Here is a 20104-nt window from a genome sequence, read left to right on the forward strand (position 1 = left end):
GCAAACCAGGGACACAGCCTGGTCAAGGACACTTGCCCTCTGAGTGCTTTGGTCCTTAGAAATACACGTTATTTCCAAATACAGTAAAACTTCCAGGTCCACTGGATTCAAGTAAGGTAGACAGTACAAAACTATTGTCTTCCAAACTGGAGTTGGCAATAATTGTTATATTATTTTATACTATTACTTTTATATAATAGACTTTTTATGAACAAAAGAGGATCAAGCAAAATTGTAAGGGACCTATTTTCTTTCCTAAGGGACCTATTCAAAGCACACACAGAAACCCACTGCATAAAGAACTAAGGATACTAAAGATATACCTGTGAGCATCTACAGAATAGAGTTAAATACCAATAAACTCATTCATTAAAAAAATAACAACATTCAGGCTGAAAGTAGTAAGCAGCAATCTATTATATTTTATATTAACTATTATAACTATTATATTTTATAACTATATTTTATTTTTATCTTTATTACTGTACTTCTCCATAACTAGTGCAAACTAGAGTAAAGCATCATTAATATTCTAACACCACTGTGGCTACTGGACTTGTTTATTCTCCTAGTGTTTCTATGATCTTCTATGTCACCAGAGCCTATTTCTGTTCAATAGGACCACAACTTGGAGGCCAATTCTCACCTCAATTGCACTGGTGTATTGCTCCAGTCTGCTGTCTATCTTGGAGACTACTGCTGCTTGATGAGTTGTTTTGACACCGCTGCTAAATAAATAAACACATACATAAAACTATGAGAGGAAGCCAAGTGTGATGGTGCACACCTGTAATGTCCACAATTCAGGAGGCCTAGACAGAAGGATCACAAGTTCAAGGCCAGCCGCACTAATGTAGCAAGACCCTCAGCTACTTAATGAGATGCTGTCTCAAAACAAAAAATAAAAAGGACTGGGAATGTGGCTCAGTGGTAAATCACTCCTGGATCAATCCTCAATATCCCACCCCCCAAAAATATATGCATAGATATATATATATAGAAAGATAGATTTAGATATATATATTCATTGATCTATATATATGGGAGAGAAGAATCTTTCCATGTATATAATAGCTACTTATTCTCAATTGAACCATATTTACCTTTTCTGCACAGACTTATTCAAAAATTCTGCTCGTTCTTCTATCTAGGAATTGAAAAAGAAAATAAATCCTGTTAATATTTTCAGCCCATGCTACTATTGTTCTTGAACCTGGTGAATAAAAATACCAACCAATGTATAAAGGTATTAGGGCACTATCACAGCAGCTTTGCTAGGCAGAAAATACAAATAAGGTATTTGATGGAGATTTGGGAGGTGAAGGTAGGATTGGCAAAGGATAGTGAAAATAAGTAGAGAAATACAAAGTGTGGAAGCAAGTTAAACATCAGATGATAAAAGTGCTCCTAAAATATTATAAATCAGTGTCAAACTAATCATATGTTAAAATCCAAACTCCCATGTGATGGCATTTGGAGGTGAGGCTCTTTGGAGGGCATGAGGTCATGAAGGTGGAGCCCTAAGGAATGGGATCAGTGCCCTTGTACAGGAAGTCATAAGAGCATGCTTCTTCTGTCTGTTCTCTGGCCATCTACAGAGGAGGAAGAAAGTCCTCACTAGAACCCAACCTGCTGGCATGCGACTCAGACCTCCCAGTCTCCAAAGTGTGCATATAGTAATTTAGTAATTTTCTAGTCCAAACTGATTGAGATGAGGGACGGTCAACATATCAGCCTCCGGTAGGTAACTGTAGTCCAGTTGGTTCTGAGGCTGACCTGGACAGGTTAGAACACAGAACTTTTCAGCACACGTGTGCTTTGGCACAGGCAGTCATAAAGAGTTTCACTGTTGCTAATATTGATGGGCCTTGGGTAGCAGAGAATATCTCTAGTCTGGAGTTGGGTACCACATGGAGTCAATAAATACTTGTTTTGATAAAGAACATATGAATTTAAGAGATAAAGTTTCAGTAAAGTACAATGTTTGATTTAGAAGCAAATAGAAGTTTGTAGTTAAAAAAAGAATTAAAGACCACTGAACTGCCCATCTAGCCTACATGAGCCAGTTTATGGGATTTTGTTATGGTGGCCTGAGCAGACTAGGAGAGACAAGGACCCTTTCTTTAAGAAGCATACAAATTTAGTAGGGAAGAATATAAAGCACATAAAAAGGATGTTAAAAAATCAGTGGTAGGTACCCTATGAAAGATGAGAACAAAATGACATGTCTAAGGCAAGCAATTATCTGTGGGAGTTGGGCAAGGCTTCTCAGTAGTTTTGATATTTGTAGTTTGTAGTTTATATAGTTTCATAATTGAATTTATGAAAGTAAGAATGGAAGTCCAGGTTCAAGGGGAAAGGATAGTTTTAACAAAGTAAATACGTATTCAAAGATTTGGGGCAGGCGGGGAGGTAGAACTAAAGAGCTCATCATAGTGGCAGAGCTGAGACTTATTTTTTTTTTTTTTTTTTTTTTTGCGGGACTGAGGATTTGAACCCAGGGCCTTGTGCTTGCAAGACAAGCGCTCAGCCAACTGAGCTATATCCCTAGCCTGAGACTTGTTCTTTCCAGCATTCTTCCAGCTCAGGGAGCATCCCCCTTCTCACCTAGACCATCACAGTTTTCAAATCAGAGGTGCTCAAACTCCTACCCCCTGTTTCTGAAATAGCTCATCCAGCTTGACGCATTATCACATTTTGTTGGGACTCACCATCCATTTAAGGATGCATCCTTGTTGGAAAAATGCCCTAACTTAATGGCTGTAAGGAATGAAACAATTTGTACGGAATTTGTAAATTCAATGTTCTGTTTAATGTTTGATGAGTTTAACCAGGGAAATTTCTCTGAAGACCAAGAGGTGGCAGTGTTGTCTCGATTACATGTAGACCATCAAAGTTTAGAAAATTGGTACTCATTCCATACCTCTCCATCAATGCATGAAAACACTTATAAAAACCTTTACATGTAATTTACTTAAAGTTTATTCTTTGCTTATTTTATATATAAAAATTACTCACTGCTAACATAATTTAACAAGGAGAGACCAGTTTCTGAGCTTCTCAGACAACAGAAGTCTTGAGAAATCAACAAAATATATTCTTTGATAATACTTTGATGTCAAATAGCAAATGCTTTTCTTCATCTTGGTATTATACAATATTAACTGTATATTATAGTGATCATTAGTATCAATAGCTATCAGAATTGAATTGCAGGTTATAAGTTGAGCTCAAAACCCAGCCAAAGCAAGTTCTTGAAGGCACCTGCTATGGAGACAAGGAATGTGCCTGACCCTGTTATGAAGAAATTGAAAATGTCTTGGTCTTTTTTTTTTTTAACATCATCTCTAATTGATTGCTTACACATGCTGCTCTACCAGAAGGAGTTGATAAAAGGGCTTTTGGGGAGGGCTAGATGAAATGGAAGCCAGGTGTGTGGTTGAGGAAAAGACCAGAGAAATAAGGAAGTTGAGACATTTGACCAAGAGGAGATAATCAATGAAGAGAGGGAACGAGTTGCAGATTCTCTGGAGTAAGATCTGGAAGTCTATGGTTTCTTTACATTATCAAGACTCTTCAGGGAAGGTTCAGCTTGGATGGGATTTTAAAGAAGGTAGAAAGAAAGAATATGGTTTTCTTCCTTTGTTGAGCCAGAAACAAAAGACCCAGACTGGGCCCAGGCTGGACTCTGGGTACTGTACAGATACAGGCAGAACTGAGGGAGCTGTTTACTTTCTGCCTTTTCTTCTAGAGCAGGGTCTGTAAGCCAGGGCCCATTTGCCCAGCGGGCCTAAAGCAGTCTGTATTTTTGGCATAGTCCCCAAACTAAGAATAATTTTTTTTACATTGTTAAATGGTTGGGAAAAATCCAAAGAAGAATGATATTTTCTGACACAAGAAAACTATGAAATGCAAATTTCAGTGCTCATAAATAAAGCTGCCTACCACACAAAGCCTCTCTACTCCTTCCGCTTTGCTGAGGTCTCCCTGGCTAGCATTTGGCTCCCTCTGCAATTCTTGAATTGTTTCCTGTGAGTCAGTCAATCACGTTAGCATCTCGGCCAGCAACTTGCTTAGTACTGCTCTTCCTCATAGCGTATGGCACACATGAACTATACAAACACCAAATATGAAAAAACAAATTCCTCTATGACTTAGTTTGGATTCTCTCTGAAGCAGACCTCAAGATGAGGGTTCCAGTACAAATATTGTCATGTATTTCTTAAATAAGGGATATACTCCGAGAAATGTGTCGTCATTAGTTGATTTGATTGTTTCGTGAACATATGGAGTATACTTACAAAAAATAAGACAGCTATGATATAAGTAGGTAATATAATCTAATGGGATCATCATTGCATATCCAGTCTATCACTGGCCAAAATGTCATTATACAGTGTGTGACTGTAGTCAATTTGGGAAGTGTTGGAAATATGACTGAGCCCCAGATCATCATAAAGACTAAGCGAAGCTAACTGAGGATAAAACATTCTGATTTTCATCTGAAAAAGCAATAACTGTAAAATGTAAGTAACTGGTCTTGGTCATTTTTTGTGCTACATCAAACGATCTCATACAATGTGAACATCCTCAACCACTGGAGCCTGGCTATATTGTATATGCTGGTTTTGCTCCTTGTTGATGCTTCATAACCTAGCTAGGTTGATGGAAAATGAGGATAGAATAAAAATGTTAAAAGTTCACTGAAGATTCATTCATTCTTTCATCGATTACTTTAACAAATATTTATTAGTATCTTCAATATGCAAGGCACTGTGCTAGGTGCTCAATTAAATGTTAATCCTCAAAGCAAAAGATACGGGACAGGTTGATTGTAAGCAACAGATAGTGCTTTCCCAAGTCTGCTGTCTTTTCCCTATTCTGTCATCTCCCTGGCTCGGTTCCTCCTTCTCTAGGAAGTGCTTCCATTGCACAGGAACTCTGTTCCATGAGGGCAAGAGTAGGACCAAACTCAACCTGGCAAAGGACCCTATCCAAGTGGCATTTCATCTCTTCCCTTGATAACAGCTCTGAAATTTGAACAGCTGCCATTTCTGGTAGCCCTGCTTTTGAAGATGACGAAGCTAGCGTGGAAAGCAGCACAAACCCTTTTCAAACTTCAGATGCACTAAAAACCTACTTTATAAACTTTAAATGATTCCATTCTCAATTCCTAAAAGCAATGAGGTACGAAGAGAATGGACCAATGAAATTTAGAGATAATCATTGCATGTCATCTTAATGTGCACCCAAGTGTCACATTCACAACAGATACAAATCTCACCTCTTTCTTTCCACATGTTGTAAACAAGAGAAGTTATGAAATGGCTGAAAAAGGGACTGTGGTCTAGCTCCTCCAAATTTCATCTGTTGAACTATAATCTCCAGGGTGCTGATGTTAACAGGCGGGGCTGGAGGCAGGTGGCTGGGTCAGGAGGGTGGAGCCCTCAGGAATGGGATTAGTGCTTTACAAGAGGCCCAAGGGAGCCCTGTTGTCCCCTCCTTTTCCTTCCACTGAGTGAGAACACAATGAGAAGTCACTGAGGCACAGGCCTTCACCAGCTACTGAATCTACTGGCACCTTGCCTTGGACTTCCCAGTCTCCAGAACCGTGAGCCAGACATTGCTGTTGTTCACAAATTACCTCGTCTCAGGCATCTCCTTATAGCAGCCTGAACAGAAGGATGACTTTGCACAAATAATAACTAAACAGGGGGCTGGAATCAGGCTTCTGCTATAAGAGAAATACTAGAAGAAGGTCGTCCAGGGTAGGGAGAGGAGCCGAAGATACCTTGAGAGATGAACCTTTAGGAGTGAAGCACTTGAACGGCTTCTTGTCGTCTGACAAGCCATCTTCTGGCATTTTCTGGCGTTTCTCGGCAGCTTCCGCCCTTCGCCTTTCAATCTCTTCCTTTAGCCTCCTTTTCTCTTCCTAAAAAAATAAGAACAAATAACCAGGACCTCACAGCCAGCTTCAGGGAAAAGGGAAGAGTGTTCTGGGAGGAAGAGCACTAGCCGGGTAACAGACTTCGGCTCTAGATTGAGCACTACTCTGTTTTCAAGGTGGTCATTAGAGGTCAGGCCTGAGCACTGACGTCCAGCCACTTGGATTTGGATTCTGGCCTCTCTGCTTTCCACTCTGTGTTCCTTGCCAGGTTATTTATCTGCTACATGCTTCAGTTTCTTCATCTGAAAAATAGAGACAATCTTAGTAGCTACTTAACAGTAGCTACTTAAAATGCTGAGACTAACGCTCAGTATGGTGGATTCCATTAATGTTGATATATTAGCCTCACTATCCTGTAAGTCATTTAATACTGACCTTTCCTTTCTGTGTATGTACAAGAAATACAAATAAGCTTCCTATCTATTTTCTAGAAGAGTTGTGAAATAAATGAGATCACTTACACAAAAAGTTTTATAAATCCATGGTACTATATTTACCAAATTGTACAAGAGATGATTTTATGGTTGCCTGTGGCCTCAACTGAATACATTTACATTTTAGCCCTCTGTTTAATTATTGTTTCTGCATTATGTTAGATGGTTTGACAAACCTGAAATAATGTCAATATTGTGACCAAGTGGTGAAATTACAGATGTTTATGATCTATCTCATGAACCCCTCTGTGCCTCCATTTCTGGCCTAGAACACTCTGTTCTGTTCTTTATCAGGCCAAAAGTTCAGAGGTCGGATCAAGTTGCCTGTCTTCTATGAATGATTTCTTGAGAGATTTATGTAGCCTTTTGTAGTTTTCAAACTATGAGATCATTATCACTAGTATTCTCAGGCAGAGACTAATGTCCATCGGTCAGAGGATGTTACAGAAGGATACAGTGCTTTGGCAGATTACCCTCCAGGTAGAATACAGTTCTAAGAGTTTATGATTTCCCTTCTGCCTTCCTGATACGCTCCTCTTCTAAATAACACAATAATAATGGCAAGGATAATGATAGCTACCACTTTTTGGGTTCCTATTTTGTGCTAGGCACTGTGACTACAATGATCTATTCAGTCATCAGAAAAATCCTGCAAAGTAGATATTATTTCACAGATAAAACAAGGCAGAGTAATTAGCAGGTTGTAAGTGGCATCATTAGGATACAAGGCCAGGTATGTCTGATTATAAAACTCTATCATCACAATGACTTTCCAATCAAAGTTCATTGGTTCATTCAAAGTTGACCTTGGAAAGATTTATCCAAACTTTTCACACAGTTCAGGAAAATTGTGTACAGAATTCATGTCAGAAAATCATTGAAGGGCTGGGGAGATAGCTCAGCTGGTAAGTGCTTACCTCACAAGCACAAGGCCCTGAGTTTGATCCCCAGTACCAAAAAAAGAGAAAGTCATTGAAAAGTTTTCTGCATATATTGAAGGTTGGGTGATCATCATCTCAAAAGTTCTAGGCTCAGGAGTTGGAAAAGTTGGATCCCAACCACTACTGATTCTACCACTTATCATCAAGAATCTTCAAATAAGCCACTTAAACTATTTGATTCCTGGTTTCTTTGCCCATAAAATGAGAACATACCCCAGGACCAAAGGAAAGAATGTTTTTGTAAACTGTAGCAGTATAAGTTGTAGCTGGGTAAGCATTTTTCAATATGCTGAACTAAAGTTTTCTTTCTTGTAACTTTATCTGTTGTTTTTAGTTCTGTCTTAAAGGATGGAACAAATTCATCTGTTCATAATGATAGGACTTTGCAGTATGTCAGGCACTGTACTGGGTCCTGGGTACACAGCAGTGAACAAATTAGATACCCTGCTTATTTACATTCAAATCTATTTTTAAAAATCTTCTCTACAAAAAACTCTTCAACTATTAGAAAACAACTATCATGTAACTTAGTTCTTGTACCTAATTTGCAGATTTTTCATCTTTCTAAGTTTTCTCTCTTTTTTTAAGGTTTTATTTTATTTTTTTAAAGTTGTATATGGACATGATGCCTTTGTTTCTTTTTATGTGGTGCTGAGGATGAACTCAGTGCCTCACACGTGCTAGGCAAGGCTTCACCATTGAGTCACAACGCCCGGCCCTCTCCCTGTCCTTTACTGAGAAGCAATATAGGGCAAGGGGCTAAGAAGACATATTGAACTTTGAGAAAATTACAGAAACCGCCTCAGTTTCCTGGTCTGAAAAATGGGATCACTACCCACTTTACATATGAGAACTGGCTAAATTAACATGTCTACAGGTTTCAGACCCATGCCTAGCACACAGTCAGTCTACTGTTCCTAAACTGTGTATTTTGACCCAGAGCAGCTCTGGGCGCCGCGGCGGCTGCGCTCCTACCTCCTCTCTGGCTTTGCGGTCGGCTTCCTCCTGCTTCCTCCTCTGCTCTTCCTCCTCCAGGACCTTCCTTCGTTCCTCCCTCTTTTTCTTCAGCTCCTCCAGCTCCAAGGCCGCCTCCTGCTGCTTCTGTTTGAGCTTTTCGAACTCTTCGCTCTCGGTCTCCCCGCGGCGGCGGCGGAGCTCCTCCAGCCGCTTGCCGGCTTCCACCTGCGGGGCGCCCTCGGCCTCCCCGGCCCTGGCTCCAGGGCGGCTGGGGCTGCGGGGGACAGAGAGGAGATTCCGGGCTTCAGCCGAGCAGCCTCCGCTGGAAGGAGCGGGTGTCTGTGTGCAGGTTCTGCACCCCAGGCCAGAGCTCCACTGGCCACCGGTAGACCCTGGGTGCCCACACCAGGGTGTAGTTTGGGGGTCCTCCAGGGATTACAAGGTCTCAACAGGGTCCCTACTGTGCCATTTATCCTTGACTTCCTCAGCTGCAGAATGAGGGCAAATAGGCATTGTTGGTGGGAGTGTAAAATGGTGCAGCTGCTATGGAATACAGAACAGATGTTCCTTAAAAAATTAAAAATAGAGCTACCCAATGCATGGTCCAGCAGCCCATCTGGTATATAGTCAGAGGGACTGACAGCAGGGTCTTGAGATGGTTGTACATCCACATTCAGAGCAGCATTATTCACAATAGCCAAGAGGGGAAAGCAACCCAATGAATAAGCAAAATGTGGTGTATCTATTCTGTGGAATATTATTCAGCCTTCAAAAGGAAAGAAATTCTGACACACACTTCAACATGAATGAACTTGAGGACATTATGCTACGTGAAATAAGTTAGTTACAAAAAGACAAATACCCATATGGTTCTACTTGTATAAAGGATCTAAACTAATCAATTAATAGAAACAGAAAAAAGAAGGGTGGTTACTTGGGACTAGGAGGTCAGGAAAAACAGGAGGTATTTAAAAGGGTGCAGAGTTTGGGTTCAGCAAGAGGAAATGATTTTGGAGCTCCACGTACAACATTGAGAATATACTTAACAGTACCAGACTGCACGCTTAACAGGGGCTAAAGTGGTAAATTTTTTTTTTTTTTACTACAATTAAAAGATGGGGAAAGACAATGATTCTATTTGCCTCAGTGGGCTACTCTTTAGGTCCCATGGGATTCTTTATTATATAAATGTTAATTATTCACTTTTGTAAATATTAGTTGTTACTAGAGAGGAGGGCCTATAGTCTGTGACTATAGAATGAGTTTTAAAATTTAGGCAGGCCTAAATAAGTTACTGGTGGCCTTGGATCTGCCTGGATCCAAGATGGATCAGGAGAGAAGATGGAAAGATTCAGGCACTGGAGATAGGAAAAAATGGTTGAACTTGGGGTAAGCACAGAAACCAATACATCCACCTCTCCACAGCTCTGCCTTGAGCATGCTCTAGCAGCTTTCTGGCAGATGAAATTACCCATTGTCTCTTGATTGAGCTAAATACAATAATACCTGTCTATTTTTACAGAGTTGCTTCTAGAAAGTTCTTAATGGTCACACATTAACCTGTGGCTTCGATTTGTGTATTTTCTCCCCTCTTTGACCCCAACACAACTGGAATATTCCTTAACAGGTTTTAAGATTACTAAATTAGCTCTGATATGGTTAGGGTGGTTACTTAAATGTCATTTATAACAAATTTATAAACCCTTTTCTTTTTCTTTCTTTCTTTTTTTTTTTTTTTTTTTTTTTTTTGTGGTGCTGGGGATTGAACCTAGGGACTTGTGCTTGTGGGGCAAGCACTCTACCACCTGAGCTACATCCCTAGCCCTAAACCCTTTTCTTGTTCACTATCTTATTTAACAGTCACAATAAATGGAAAGTTGGCAGGTTAGGTTTATTATCCCTATTCTATGAATAAGTGCATCATAGATGAAAGAGAAAATAATATACCCAAAGGTTTGGTAGCTAAAAGTTGTTAAACCATGACTGAATCCTAATGTTTCTCTACCAATTACACTCTACTTTTCACTAAACTATAATTATGCCTGAAGTTAAATTTGATGAATCAATTGAAATAGAAGTTAGCCCACCTCTGTACCACTCACCTGGCACTTTGAGGACAGTCTGTGAGGTATGTGCCCTACCTTGAAGTCTCTAGAATTTCTAGTCTAAACCAACTTACCATCCATACCTGAGTCAAACAATGCTTTATCAGACAGCATAGCTTATAAAACAGGACGAAGATGGACAAGACTTTAATAGTAGGGACTGAAATTGAAACTTGAATTTTCCTCTGAAACTAAGGATGACACACAGGGATTTCATGACAGAACTGGGAATATGTTAAGGCTAAAGACAGAATGCTATCCTGAATCCCTATGTGAAAGTTTTCTCCAGAGATAGCATTCTTAATGCGTTACACGGATCACTGGAAAACATGGAACAACATCACAGGCACCTCCTAACGCACTCCAAGCTCTTTTAATAAATTGCTATCTAATAGAGTTAGGCTCCTGGTGACTTTGACATATGTTAGTACTCACAGGAGGACTTCTACCAAACACTCTGTTTTCACTAAAGCAGAATTCCCATAGATAGATGGGATCCTCTTGGGACTTTATTTAGGAGAATTTAGCAGTGAGTTTGAAGGGCTTTGTTAGAGGTAGTCTTAATTGAAAGACAAGGATGTAGCATGTCTGCTATTTAAATACTAGTTAACAGGTATTAACAAGATGTAGACATGGGTAGCCCATCCTTGATACCTTTGTCTAAGGAATGAAAGAATCACCACTATCTAATGTCATCTATTCTGTGTAAAGAGTGGTATGAATGCAGGGAAGGGGAGGGGATGGGAATAGGAAAGACAGTGGAATGAATCGGACAGAGCTCATAAATGAACACATGACCAGTGAAACTCCACATCATGCTCAAGCACAAGAATGGGGTCCTAATTAAAATAAGTCATCCTCCACGTATGTATGATATGTCAAAATACACTCTACTGTCATGTCTATCTAAAAAGAATAAATTAAAAAAAAGAGTGGCACAATACTTCCAGCTATGGAACAAGAGCACAAATAAAACAACAAATGAGTTAATGATACACATTATACAATACTGATCTTATTTTGTGCATCTCATGCTTTTTAAGCACTGAGGCAGTTCTGAATATACCATGACCTCTAAGACAATGTTTTTTCCATCTGCAGATCAAAAGATCAATTTAGTGGTTTGTAACCAGCATTTTAAAAATGGAAGAGAATATATCAGAGTGCATTGTATAGAGAAAAAAAAGCACCATTAGTTGACGGACTTGTTTCAGTTATAATATACATATGTGTATCGTGGATCATGATACAAAATTTGTTCCTCGCTATGGACAGAGGTTAAAAAATTTAAAAATATTATTCTAGGTTCTTGACTATTAAAGATTAATTCTTTTATTCTGAATTCAAACAGTTTAGAGGGTCTCTTAAACTTAACATTGTTCTTTCAGAGTCTAAAAAGTTCACAGGCCTGTGATACCTCTCTCAGTTCAGTCAGGTCTTTCCATCTTTGCTTAGAAACTCTCCTCACCATGGGACATACTAATGGAAACTTCTCTAAGTACCACTAGGTGTCGCTCAGTCTTCGTTTTGGACAATCAAAGTGTCCATGATAAGGGACTGGTTAAGTAAGTCAATACATTAGCCAGTGAACTCTTAACATCATGACTGTAGGTTTGTACTTTTTGAAATAGAAAGTTAGCTGCACTACATTGCTGTGCATGGTGCAAGAATCAATTTAAAAATATATACTTACAATTACATTCACACATAGACATATTATGGTCCATATGCCTGCCTATCTTGAGTGCTATGTTAAGAATACCTGGAAAAATGCTACTGATAATCAGAAAAAATCCTTTAATTCTCACCTTAAAAATAGAAAAATAAAACAAATCCTGGTCAAAAGAAGAGCAAGACTTTGGCCACTTCACCTCTCCTTACATGTGCTGGCAGACTCTGAGCAGGGAAATTTCTTCCATAACCTTCTCTCCCCTATCCTTGGCTTCTTTAGGTTAAACTCACCATGAACTTCAGGCCCCTGGCCACTGGGAACACAGTTTGTTTTCAGTTAAGCTAGGAGGGACGAAGCTTGTCTAAAAAGAAGCTTTTATTTCCTTCCTCGCTCTCATTTTATACAATGTGGAGCAAAACCAGGCTTCTCCGCTTATGTTAGCATCACCTTCTAGCTGGAATGAAAACTCATGGATGACGGTGGCTGAGCAGAAATGAATAACACGAGGACGATTTGTTCCCTTGGTTTTTTTTTTTTTTTTTTTTTTTTTTTCCCCCTGCCCGAAGATGGAAAAACTAAGGCTGGAGGCACATTTAAGCGTTCTTAGGGCTTGTTGCCATCTCTTGTGACTTTTCTTCTCTTTGAATTATCCAGCTCTTTAGATCTCTACACAATAGGCATGCTAATTATTAATTTGGGCTTTGACAGAAGCTCCTGGGCAAGTTTGCTAATCGTTAACTAAACTTCTTTCTAGTGACAGATTTTTTTTTTTTTTTTTTAAACACTGGTCCCTTAAAAAAAAAAAAAACAAAAAAAAAAACTTTTACCTACAAAACAATTTTAAACAATCAAGTAATAAAAATGTAATGATACTGAGTCATACTCACCGAACACTTTTCATGAATCTGACACTCAGGTAAGGCTTTAAGCCATTAAGCTACAGCTACTGAAGCAAGCTTTGGATTCAGTTTACCAGCCCGGATCAACTCGCTTTGTAGGTTTTCTACGAATTTCCAAAAACTTAATCGTCACGTTGACTCCCTTGCCAATTCCAAGTAATGTCTACAAGGTTTACCTTTCTTTCTCCCTCCTAGATGTCTTTAGGCCTCTCATGCATACCTTTATCCTGAGTATTTTAGGCTCATAAATGTGACTAGGTTCCTACTCAGACTGTTAAATAGAAAAAAAATGTTCCAGGGCACCTAGGTTTACACCTCTTAGCCTCTTAGATGAGCCTGAAATGTCCATCCCTAGTAGTCTACAGCATCTGAATGTTTCCAAAACTTAGATGTCAGAAGCAAGTCTAACTTGTACACAATACCTCCTGGGTGATGTGTGATGGGGCACAGAGAATCTCTGTACCTACAAAACTGATGGACAGATCTCAGCATTCACCTGTATCTAGAAGTGAGGGTTTACCTGCATATACTGGTCTAATCTGTCCTATAATCAATTGCCTGGATTTTCAATATAATAGGGAGGAGGTGTGTGAGGAGAGGGAATCTGAAGCTATACCAGAGTTTTCCAGACTGTCTGAAATGGACAGTAGTTCCAGGTCCTCACCCTCTCTCTTAGAGATTCCCAAAGCAAATGAACATTCAGGGCTTTGGTAAAGACATATGACTTAGTTCCCAAGTATTTGGCTATGAAACAATCTGAGCTTTATGTAACATTTAAACTCTTAAAAAATGAATTCTTGAAAATGGTACTGAGAAGGGTCGGGTCTCTTATGAAGTTGGTCAGACCACATAGAGATTGGACCAATGATATTAACCCTAGTCACAATATTTTTTAACAAACTGATGTTATGTGAGTATTTTAGGTCAGTGAATAGGAACATGGATGCCAAGTATGATCTGCCTTGCATAAAAAAAAAGGAAAAGCAGACTAAGCCTGGTTGAGCAATGACTGCTGGTCTCCTATTAGTGACGGGAGAGACAGACCTGCTGACTGTGTATCTCTAAGACAATGGTCAGTGACCTTGCAACCAAAGAATGTTGTCTGTTTAGCACGTTTCTGTCTGGAGGCACAGAACAGGGAGACTGGTTTTTTCCCCCCCACATGTGAACACAGTTATTGTTAACTTAATCACTACCTCTTACCTGAAAGTATTCTCAGTATGTTTAAGTTTGTGGGTCATGAATTCTCCATTCTGTGACTTCACTTCTGTAAATCCCTTCTTTCGATCCAAGAAGCTCTTCACTTCTTCTTTGGGCTCTTTGTCTTTTTTAATCTTCTCATCTTTGATCTAACCAACAGTACACATTAGGAAGAAATATAACAATGAGACTCTTATTAGGTTTTGGTTGGTATTACCAAAAAAGACCCAACATTTTTAGGAAGCCAGCAAACTCAGAAGCAGAACAATCACCTGAAGAATGGTGTGGTAGTGGGGGTCAGGGGACATTTTTAGAGAGTGAGCTATGGTCCCTTAGCCTATAGGCAAAGACCTTGACCATAATTTTAGGAAGTAAATATCATCTCTGATCTCATTGGGGTTTTTATTTTGGAGATCAGCGGGGATGTGACTGTTTGGAAACGATTAAGTTCTGGGAACACCACGTAAGAGCAGTTGTTTGTGGTTCCCACTGGGAATTGAGTGTGGTTTTGATGGCAGAATGGTCAGGTTGGTTGGCCAGGTTTCTTCTGGGACGGACAGTGAATGTTTGACTAGGACACAAGTGAAGAGGAAAGAAGATCTACCAAGCCAATTCTGGAGAACACCACTCTTGTATTTTAATCCAATGAGTAACTGGGAACCAAGGACGGAACACATAGTAACCCACCTTGAGTGTGAGGACTTAAGAGAGATCTGTAAGACCATATTTGTAGCTGTGGAAACCACTACAGCTACTAGAATGGAATGGGAACAATTCCAGGATTCGCCTTGCTAAGAAAAATTTATTCCTCTGGAATTGGTTTTGTGATTGTTGTGGGGAGACATTATTTCAAAGTAAAACGAATTTACATAGCTTTGGGAGGACAAAAGAGCTCAAATTATTGCTACATAACCTTTAAGAATCATATATTCTTAAAATATAAGCATGAAGGCAGGTGAGGTTCATTATTGTTCTTTACGAGTGAAGAGTTACAAAGCTCTAACGCTCTGAAGAATCCTCCAGAAGCAGGGGAGGCTATGGGAACTTGTGCGTCTGCTCTTCTCACCTGGTCCCACACCTGTTTCCAGCTATTCTTCAACACTCTCTGAACATCTACTCCTAAAGGGCATGTTTTACAAAGCAGAGTACATTTTTTTTTCCTGCTCTGAATTTCAACAGTCTTTTGCTGGATTATCTTCTTTGAGTGTTACTTATTAAATTGTCGTAGGTGGACTATTCACCGTGAGATTGCCCTAATTAGCTAAGACTTTAATCTTTCTCCAAGAGGGGGATGTACAAGGATGTCCCTTGACAAGGCCAAAGAGGGGATCTAGAGTGTTGTTCACTCTCGGAAGACTTCTCTGCAAGTCAGGGGACTTGATTTGGGTTCCAATGCTGCTAACAACCTAGTTATGTCACTTGAACAAATCTCCAGGATGCTGGTCCGAGGTTTGTGCAAAGACAGAGTGGGATGAGATCTTCCTAATCGTTTATAACATCTTTTCCCTCCTGGCTCCTGATTGGTCATGAGCGGCTACAACAGAAGAAGGACGCTCAAGGACATGACTTGATGATGACCTCTTGGTGGCTGTCCTTGCCAAACAATAAATCAGTGTTCTTGTAAAACAATAGATATCTAGGACAACAAAAAGGCCTTCCTCCATTTTTTCAAGTTCAGTCTTTATTGGAAAAGATTATGGTGGATGGTATGCTTATATTCTCCTTGGAAAACTTTTTAAGAAATGTTCTCAATGTAATAATAATCATTTGATTTTAGACATTATTTTCTTTCTGGGAAATGAATAAAGTAATTCCATAATGCCTGTAAATCTTATTTTAAGGAATACAGTGAATTGGATTCTACGACAGGTTTGGTACTAGCCCATGGGATTCTGAGCCCCTTGGTAAGATAATTAGATTTTCTAGGTTGGAATGTTACCATGAAAAAAAGTCTGGGCTGAAGGGATTACTAGGTAACCTAGTGTCCTGAAAGACGTAGTGTACTTCGTTCACAGATAACATTAGTGTACTTGCTAGAAAGGTTCTGGCCAAATGTGATCATTTGGACAAAACTGGATATTTGGAATATCCAGTGGGATAAAACATGAGTGTGTGGGTTTGGGGAATCTGAGTGGCATGCCCCTGTGCCAGAGAGACACTCAAAAGATCCAGGAACAAGTGGAAAAAGGCTATAGCATATTGCCTTGCATGATTTGATTCCAGAGTAGCCACAAGAACTGAGAGCAGGTTAGAATTCTTTAGTTCAGGTTTAATATGTTTTTGTTAGTTTTAGAAGCCCCAAGTCCTTTTCTATCACATGGGTGTCCTCCAGATTCCTAGTTACTGCAAGTTTGGTCCAAATACAACATGGACCCTCCGGGGAACTTAGACTCCACCTCGAGCCACTAAATCAATTCTTCTCTTAACGAAATTCCTGGGTGATGGATTTGTCTGCACATGGGGAAGTGTGGGCCCAGATGACATGAACACCAGGTTTGGAATGGTACGAACAACTCTGCTACCTCTAGAAACTTTGTTTTAGGTTGTAGACTAGAAATAACTCGCTTGTTAGTGAGGAACTAGCTTTTTGTAATTGGAGAGAAAGCTAAATTAAGTTTTAAGGCTGTCAATCATCTGAATCCCACTGCCCCTACAAGCGGAGTTAAACTGCAGTGGAGGCAGACGGGGGTTTTGTTGTTTGTTTTTGTTTTGGGGAGCACGGGAGTGACTTCCGGCATTGTTTTCTCTAGGAAAGCTCCTGCGATGTTTGTGTTTACTTGTGGCTGCCCCATCCTGTTTATGCTGCATAGATGCCCGTGACCAAAGGGTTCAGTCTATCTTTGTGTGACTTTTTTTTTTTTTTTTAAATAAAAAAAGAATAGGAAGAGGTTGTTTAGAATGGCTGGGTCAGGTAAAATGATTGGAAGTTGTCTCTGTAAAGCAGCAACAAAATGAGCTAAAAAAGGAGAAACCCCAGCAGTCAACCAACAGTTTCCCAATACAGTGTTAAAACATGGGTACAGTTTTTGTTTTTTTATTATTTTTTTTTTAAGCTGGGTTGAGGAGCTCATCTGACTTTATGCAAAAAAAGAGGCCAAAGTTTTGAGACACTGGAATGTGCTGTGGGGCAAACTGGGAAAAAGGCAGGCCTGAAACTATTCCTGGGCATAGCTTACTGATACTGCAGACATGGCTGAACTGGGCCCTTAAAGGAAAGACGAAAAGGATGATTTTAGTGACCACTGATGAATCCTTTCTAGCTCGGGGACACCCTATATAGGCACAGAATGCTTTGGTCATTAAAACAAATCGCATCGTGGTGAACTGAATTAAATTTTACATTAGAATCCCAGTGGTGGTTTCTGCAGCCTCTCCGTCTACCCCCTGCCCCATGTGTTGAGTCAGTTAACAGGTTAATGACTTGGGCCCTCTTGCTTCTGTAGTTAAAAGTATTTACCACAAAACTCCAGCTCTGCAGAAGACCCCTGTGAGACATTTCTATTTGAGTTTACTTCTGAGGGGTTTGTTTGTTTGTTTGTTTTTTTTGTAGATGAATTTGAATTTATAGGTATTGTCACAAAATGAGAAATCTTTCCCTTCATGTTCAAATGCTGCCTGAGCTGCCTTGTTAGAGCTAAATTCAGTTTCCCTATTATCATTTACACTTTCTCCTTCCTTTACATGGGCAGTGCTCACATTCAATATTCACTCCTGACCCGTCACAACATCTGTTAGAAACTCAGGGTAACGTAAAACTTAAAGTAAATATAATATGTAACATAAACTAAAGACTCATATTTTATATGAATCTTACAAAACTCATTTAAGAAAATAACCCACCCCCTATTTATTTATTCTGGTCATCTATTTTCTTAAAATGAATTTTTCTTCTGTTTGAGTTTTCTTAACAGAAGCCATAACAGGCAGAGAAAGATAGTGAGAGAACACTTGGGTTGGCACTCAATGGCTACAAATCACTTTATCAATCTCATGAGCAAAATAACTCAGGTCTTCCTGCCTTGGATGATTCAGTTTTGCCATGTTCAAGAATTTTTAACTATTACTTAGAGTCACAGTTTATAGGATTATTTGGCTCTAACATAAGCTCAATGGTTAAAATGACGCCAGACTTTCTGTTGTGGCACACTGATTGTTGGGCCCTGTGACATTCTCTCTACTTACCTACCTTCAAATACCTGGCACCTGCTCCGGTGTGTGCCCCAGAAATGCAATGCAGAACATTTTGCCAAACTTTTCTTTTGAAAACCAAATTATCATCTTCAGTTCACCAAATTTTCTACTGAGATATGTGTGGGGAGGTGTTTTCCCTTTGAAAAGTCAAAGCATTAATCAAGGCCAGTTGGGAATATTTCATGATTGAAACGCAAGTAGAATGGCTCAAGGGCAAAAAATTAGCACTCAGAAGAGTAGAAAGCAGAAAGATTGATTAGGGCAGTGTTTTCCAAGCCTTTTTGACTATGATCCACAGTAAGAAAGACAATTTCTAAAATAATGCAATACTTACTACCCACTGTGCCTTCTGATACCCTCTATCATTTCATTTTTTAAAATGCCGGTGAACTAATTTTGAGATGTTCTAAGTGGGTCTCATGGATCAGGAGCCGTGGCTTGAAAAACACTGGGTTAGAGGTTAGAATTCTGAGAATCCTCAGACCTGAGATACCTTGGAACACTGCTCTCTGTTGCTTTATGATCAGATCATCTCTCAATAACATTTACCTCTTCCTTTTTGAAGGTAGTCTTGTCTTCTTGGGATTTTTGCCTTTGAGCTTGCCCTTTAGCTCCCTTTTCTTCTTCCTTTTCGTTTTCAAGAATTGTTAAGGTCACTCATGTAAAAGAACCTCTTTTCTAGCTTGCAGGAGTGAGAGGGTGTGCACGTTACTCAGCAGGTGCTGCGGGACAGCTTCTTTGGCTGTCCCAGCGGGTACTTACACCCCTTGGTGTCAGTGATTCTACGCAGCAATGTGGATATTTTCTTCCCACTCAGTTTCTCTGGTGTGCCTTCCATGGTGCTCACTGAAATCTAGCATGACATGGTGCTCCCTGTGTGTGTTTACAAACCTTATGTGTGTGGCTGGGTGCACTTCATTGATGACCGTCTCAATTATAGCCATGTGCAGAGCCCCTTGTAGAGAAGCAGGAGTGAAAAGACAACGGCAGGTGGTTGTGGAGTTGGTGACGGAGAGGTTGCTCTGGAAAGGTGCACATGCAAGCTTCTCTTTTTTCCCTGTGGTTTGGGGATTGGTGGTGGTGCTTAGGGACAGTGCTTTAATGCAGCCTTGCAGAAAGTAAAAAAAAAATTGCAGTTTACATACATTCTTCTCCCCTCCATTCTTCCCATCCTTCCACAGGCCACATGAATTTGTGTCACCCAGAAGGTAAAAGGAGCAAAACGTATGCTCTTAATTTCCCACCAGTTACTGATGCTACCTTGCTTTCTGCAAGTTTACATTAAGCTCAGGTCTACATGATGGCAAATCAGAGTTTTGAGGGATATGTTTTTATTTTTTCATAAAAGGTTCTAACTGGCTCCTTCATGGGGTTTATGTTTGCCTTCTTAAGATGAAATGTCTGCCCATAATTCTTTGTGTTAATTCCCCACCCTTAGGTTTATAATTATTTAATATCAAAATACATGTGAGATGAGGAGTTACGGGCCTCTTGCCTCATGTAGACCTATGGATACAGGAAAGATTCAAAAGGAATGAGTTCAGATGCAGGTGCAGAAACGTAAGCCAACACGGCACCACCACATTTATCATTTTTGGGTTAATTCATTTTTTTTTTCTGGTATTCATAACAACTAAGCACAGAGCAACTGATTTCTGTCTGGTTGTCCCAGTAAATTCGGTTGACTGCATATTTAGCCAGCAATCAATTGCATCATGCTTGTGCATTGCTATGACCTGAAAAAAAGAAATGAATAAA

The 20104-nt window shown here is 39.7% G+C and overlaps 1 protein-coding gene across 10 annotated transcripts in view; it reads right to left on the minus strand.

Annotated features, from left to right (window-relative positions):
- CALD1 (caldesmon 1) overlaps positions 1-20104 on the minus strand; it is a 175360-nt gene that overhangs the window by 12039 nt on the left and 143217 nt on the right. For 4 of the 10 annotated variants that reach the window (XM_079150162.1, XM_079150163.1, XM_079150164.1 and 1 more), the window contains 6 exons: positions 18896-18973; positions 14159-14304; positions 8298-8553; positions 5792-5932; positions 1104-1147; positions 647-728 (listed from right to left, as the gene is read on the minus strand). In XM_079150162.1, coding sequence (XP_079006288.1) covers positions 647-728; positions 1104-1147; positions 5792-5932; positions 8298-8553; positions 14159-14304; positions 18896-18973 — 747 coding nt within the window. The remainder of the gene's footprint in view (positions 1-646; positions 729-1103; positions 1148-5791; positions 5933-8297; positions 8554-14158; positions 14305-18895; positions 18974-20104) is intronic. The other 6 variants (XM_079150160.1, XM_079150161.1, XM_079150166.1 and 3 more) reach the window with 3 other exon arrangements.

The sequence above is a fragment of the Sciurus vulgaris genome (genome assembly GCF_902686455.1).
Source record: "Sciurus vulgaris genome assembly, chromosome: 8".
Classification (NCBI taxonomy): Eukaryota; Metazoa; Chordata; class Mammalia; order Rodentia; family Sciuridae; genus Sciurus; species Sciurus vulgaris.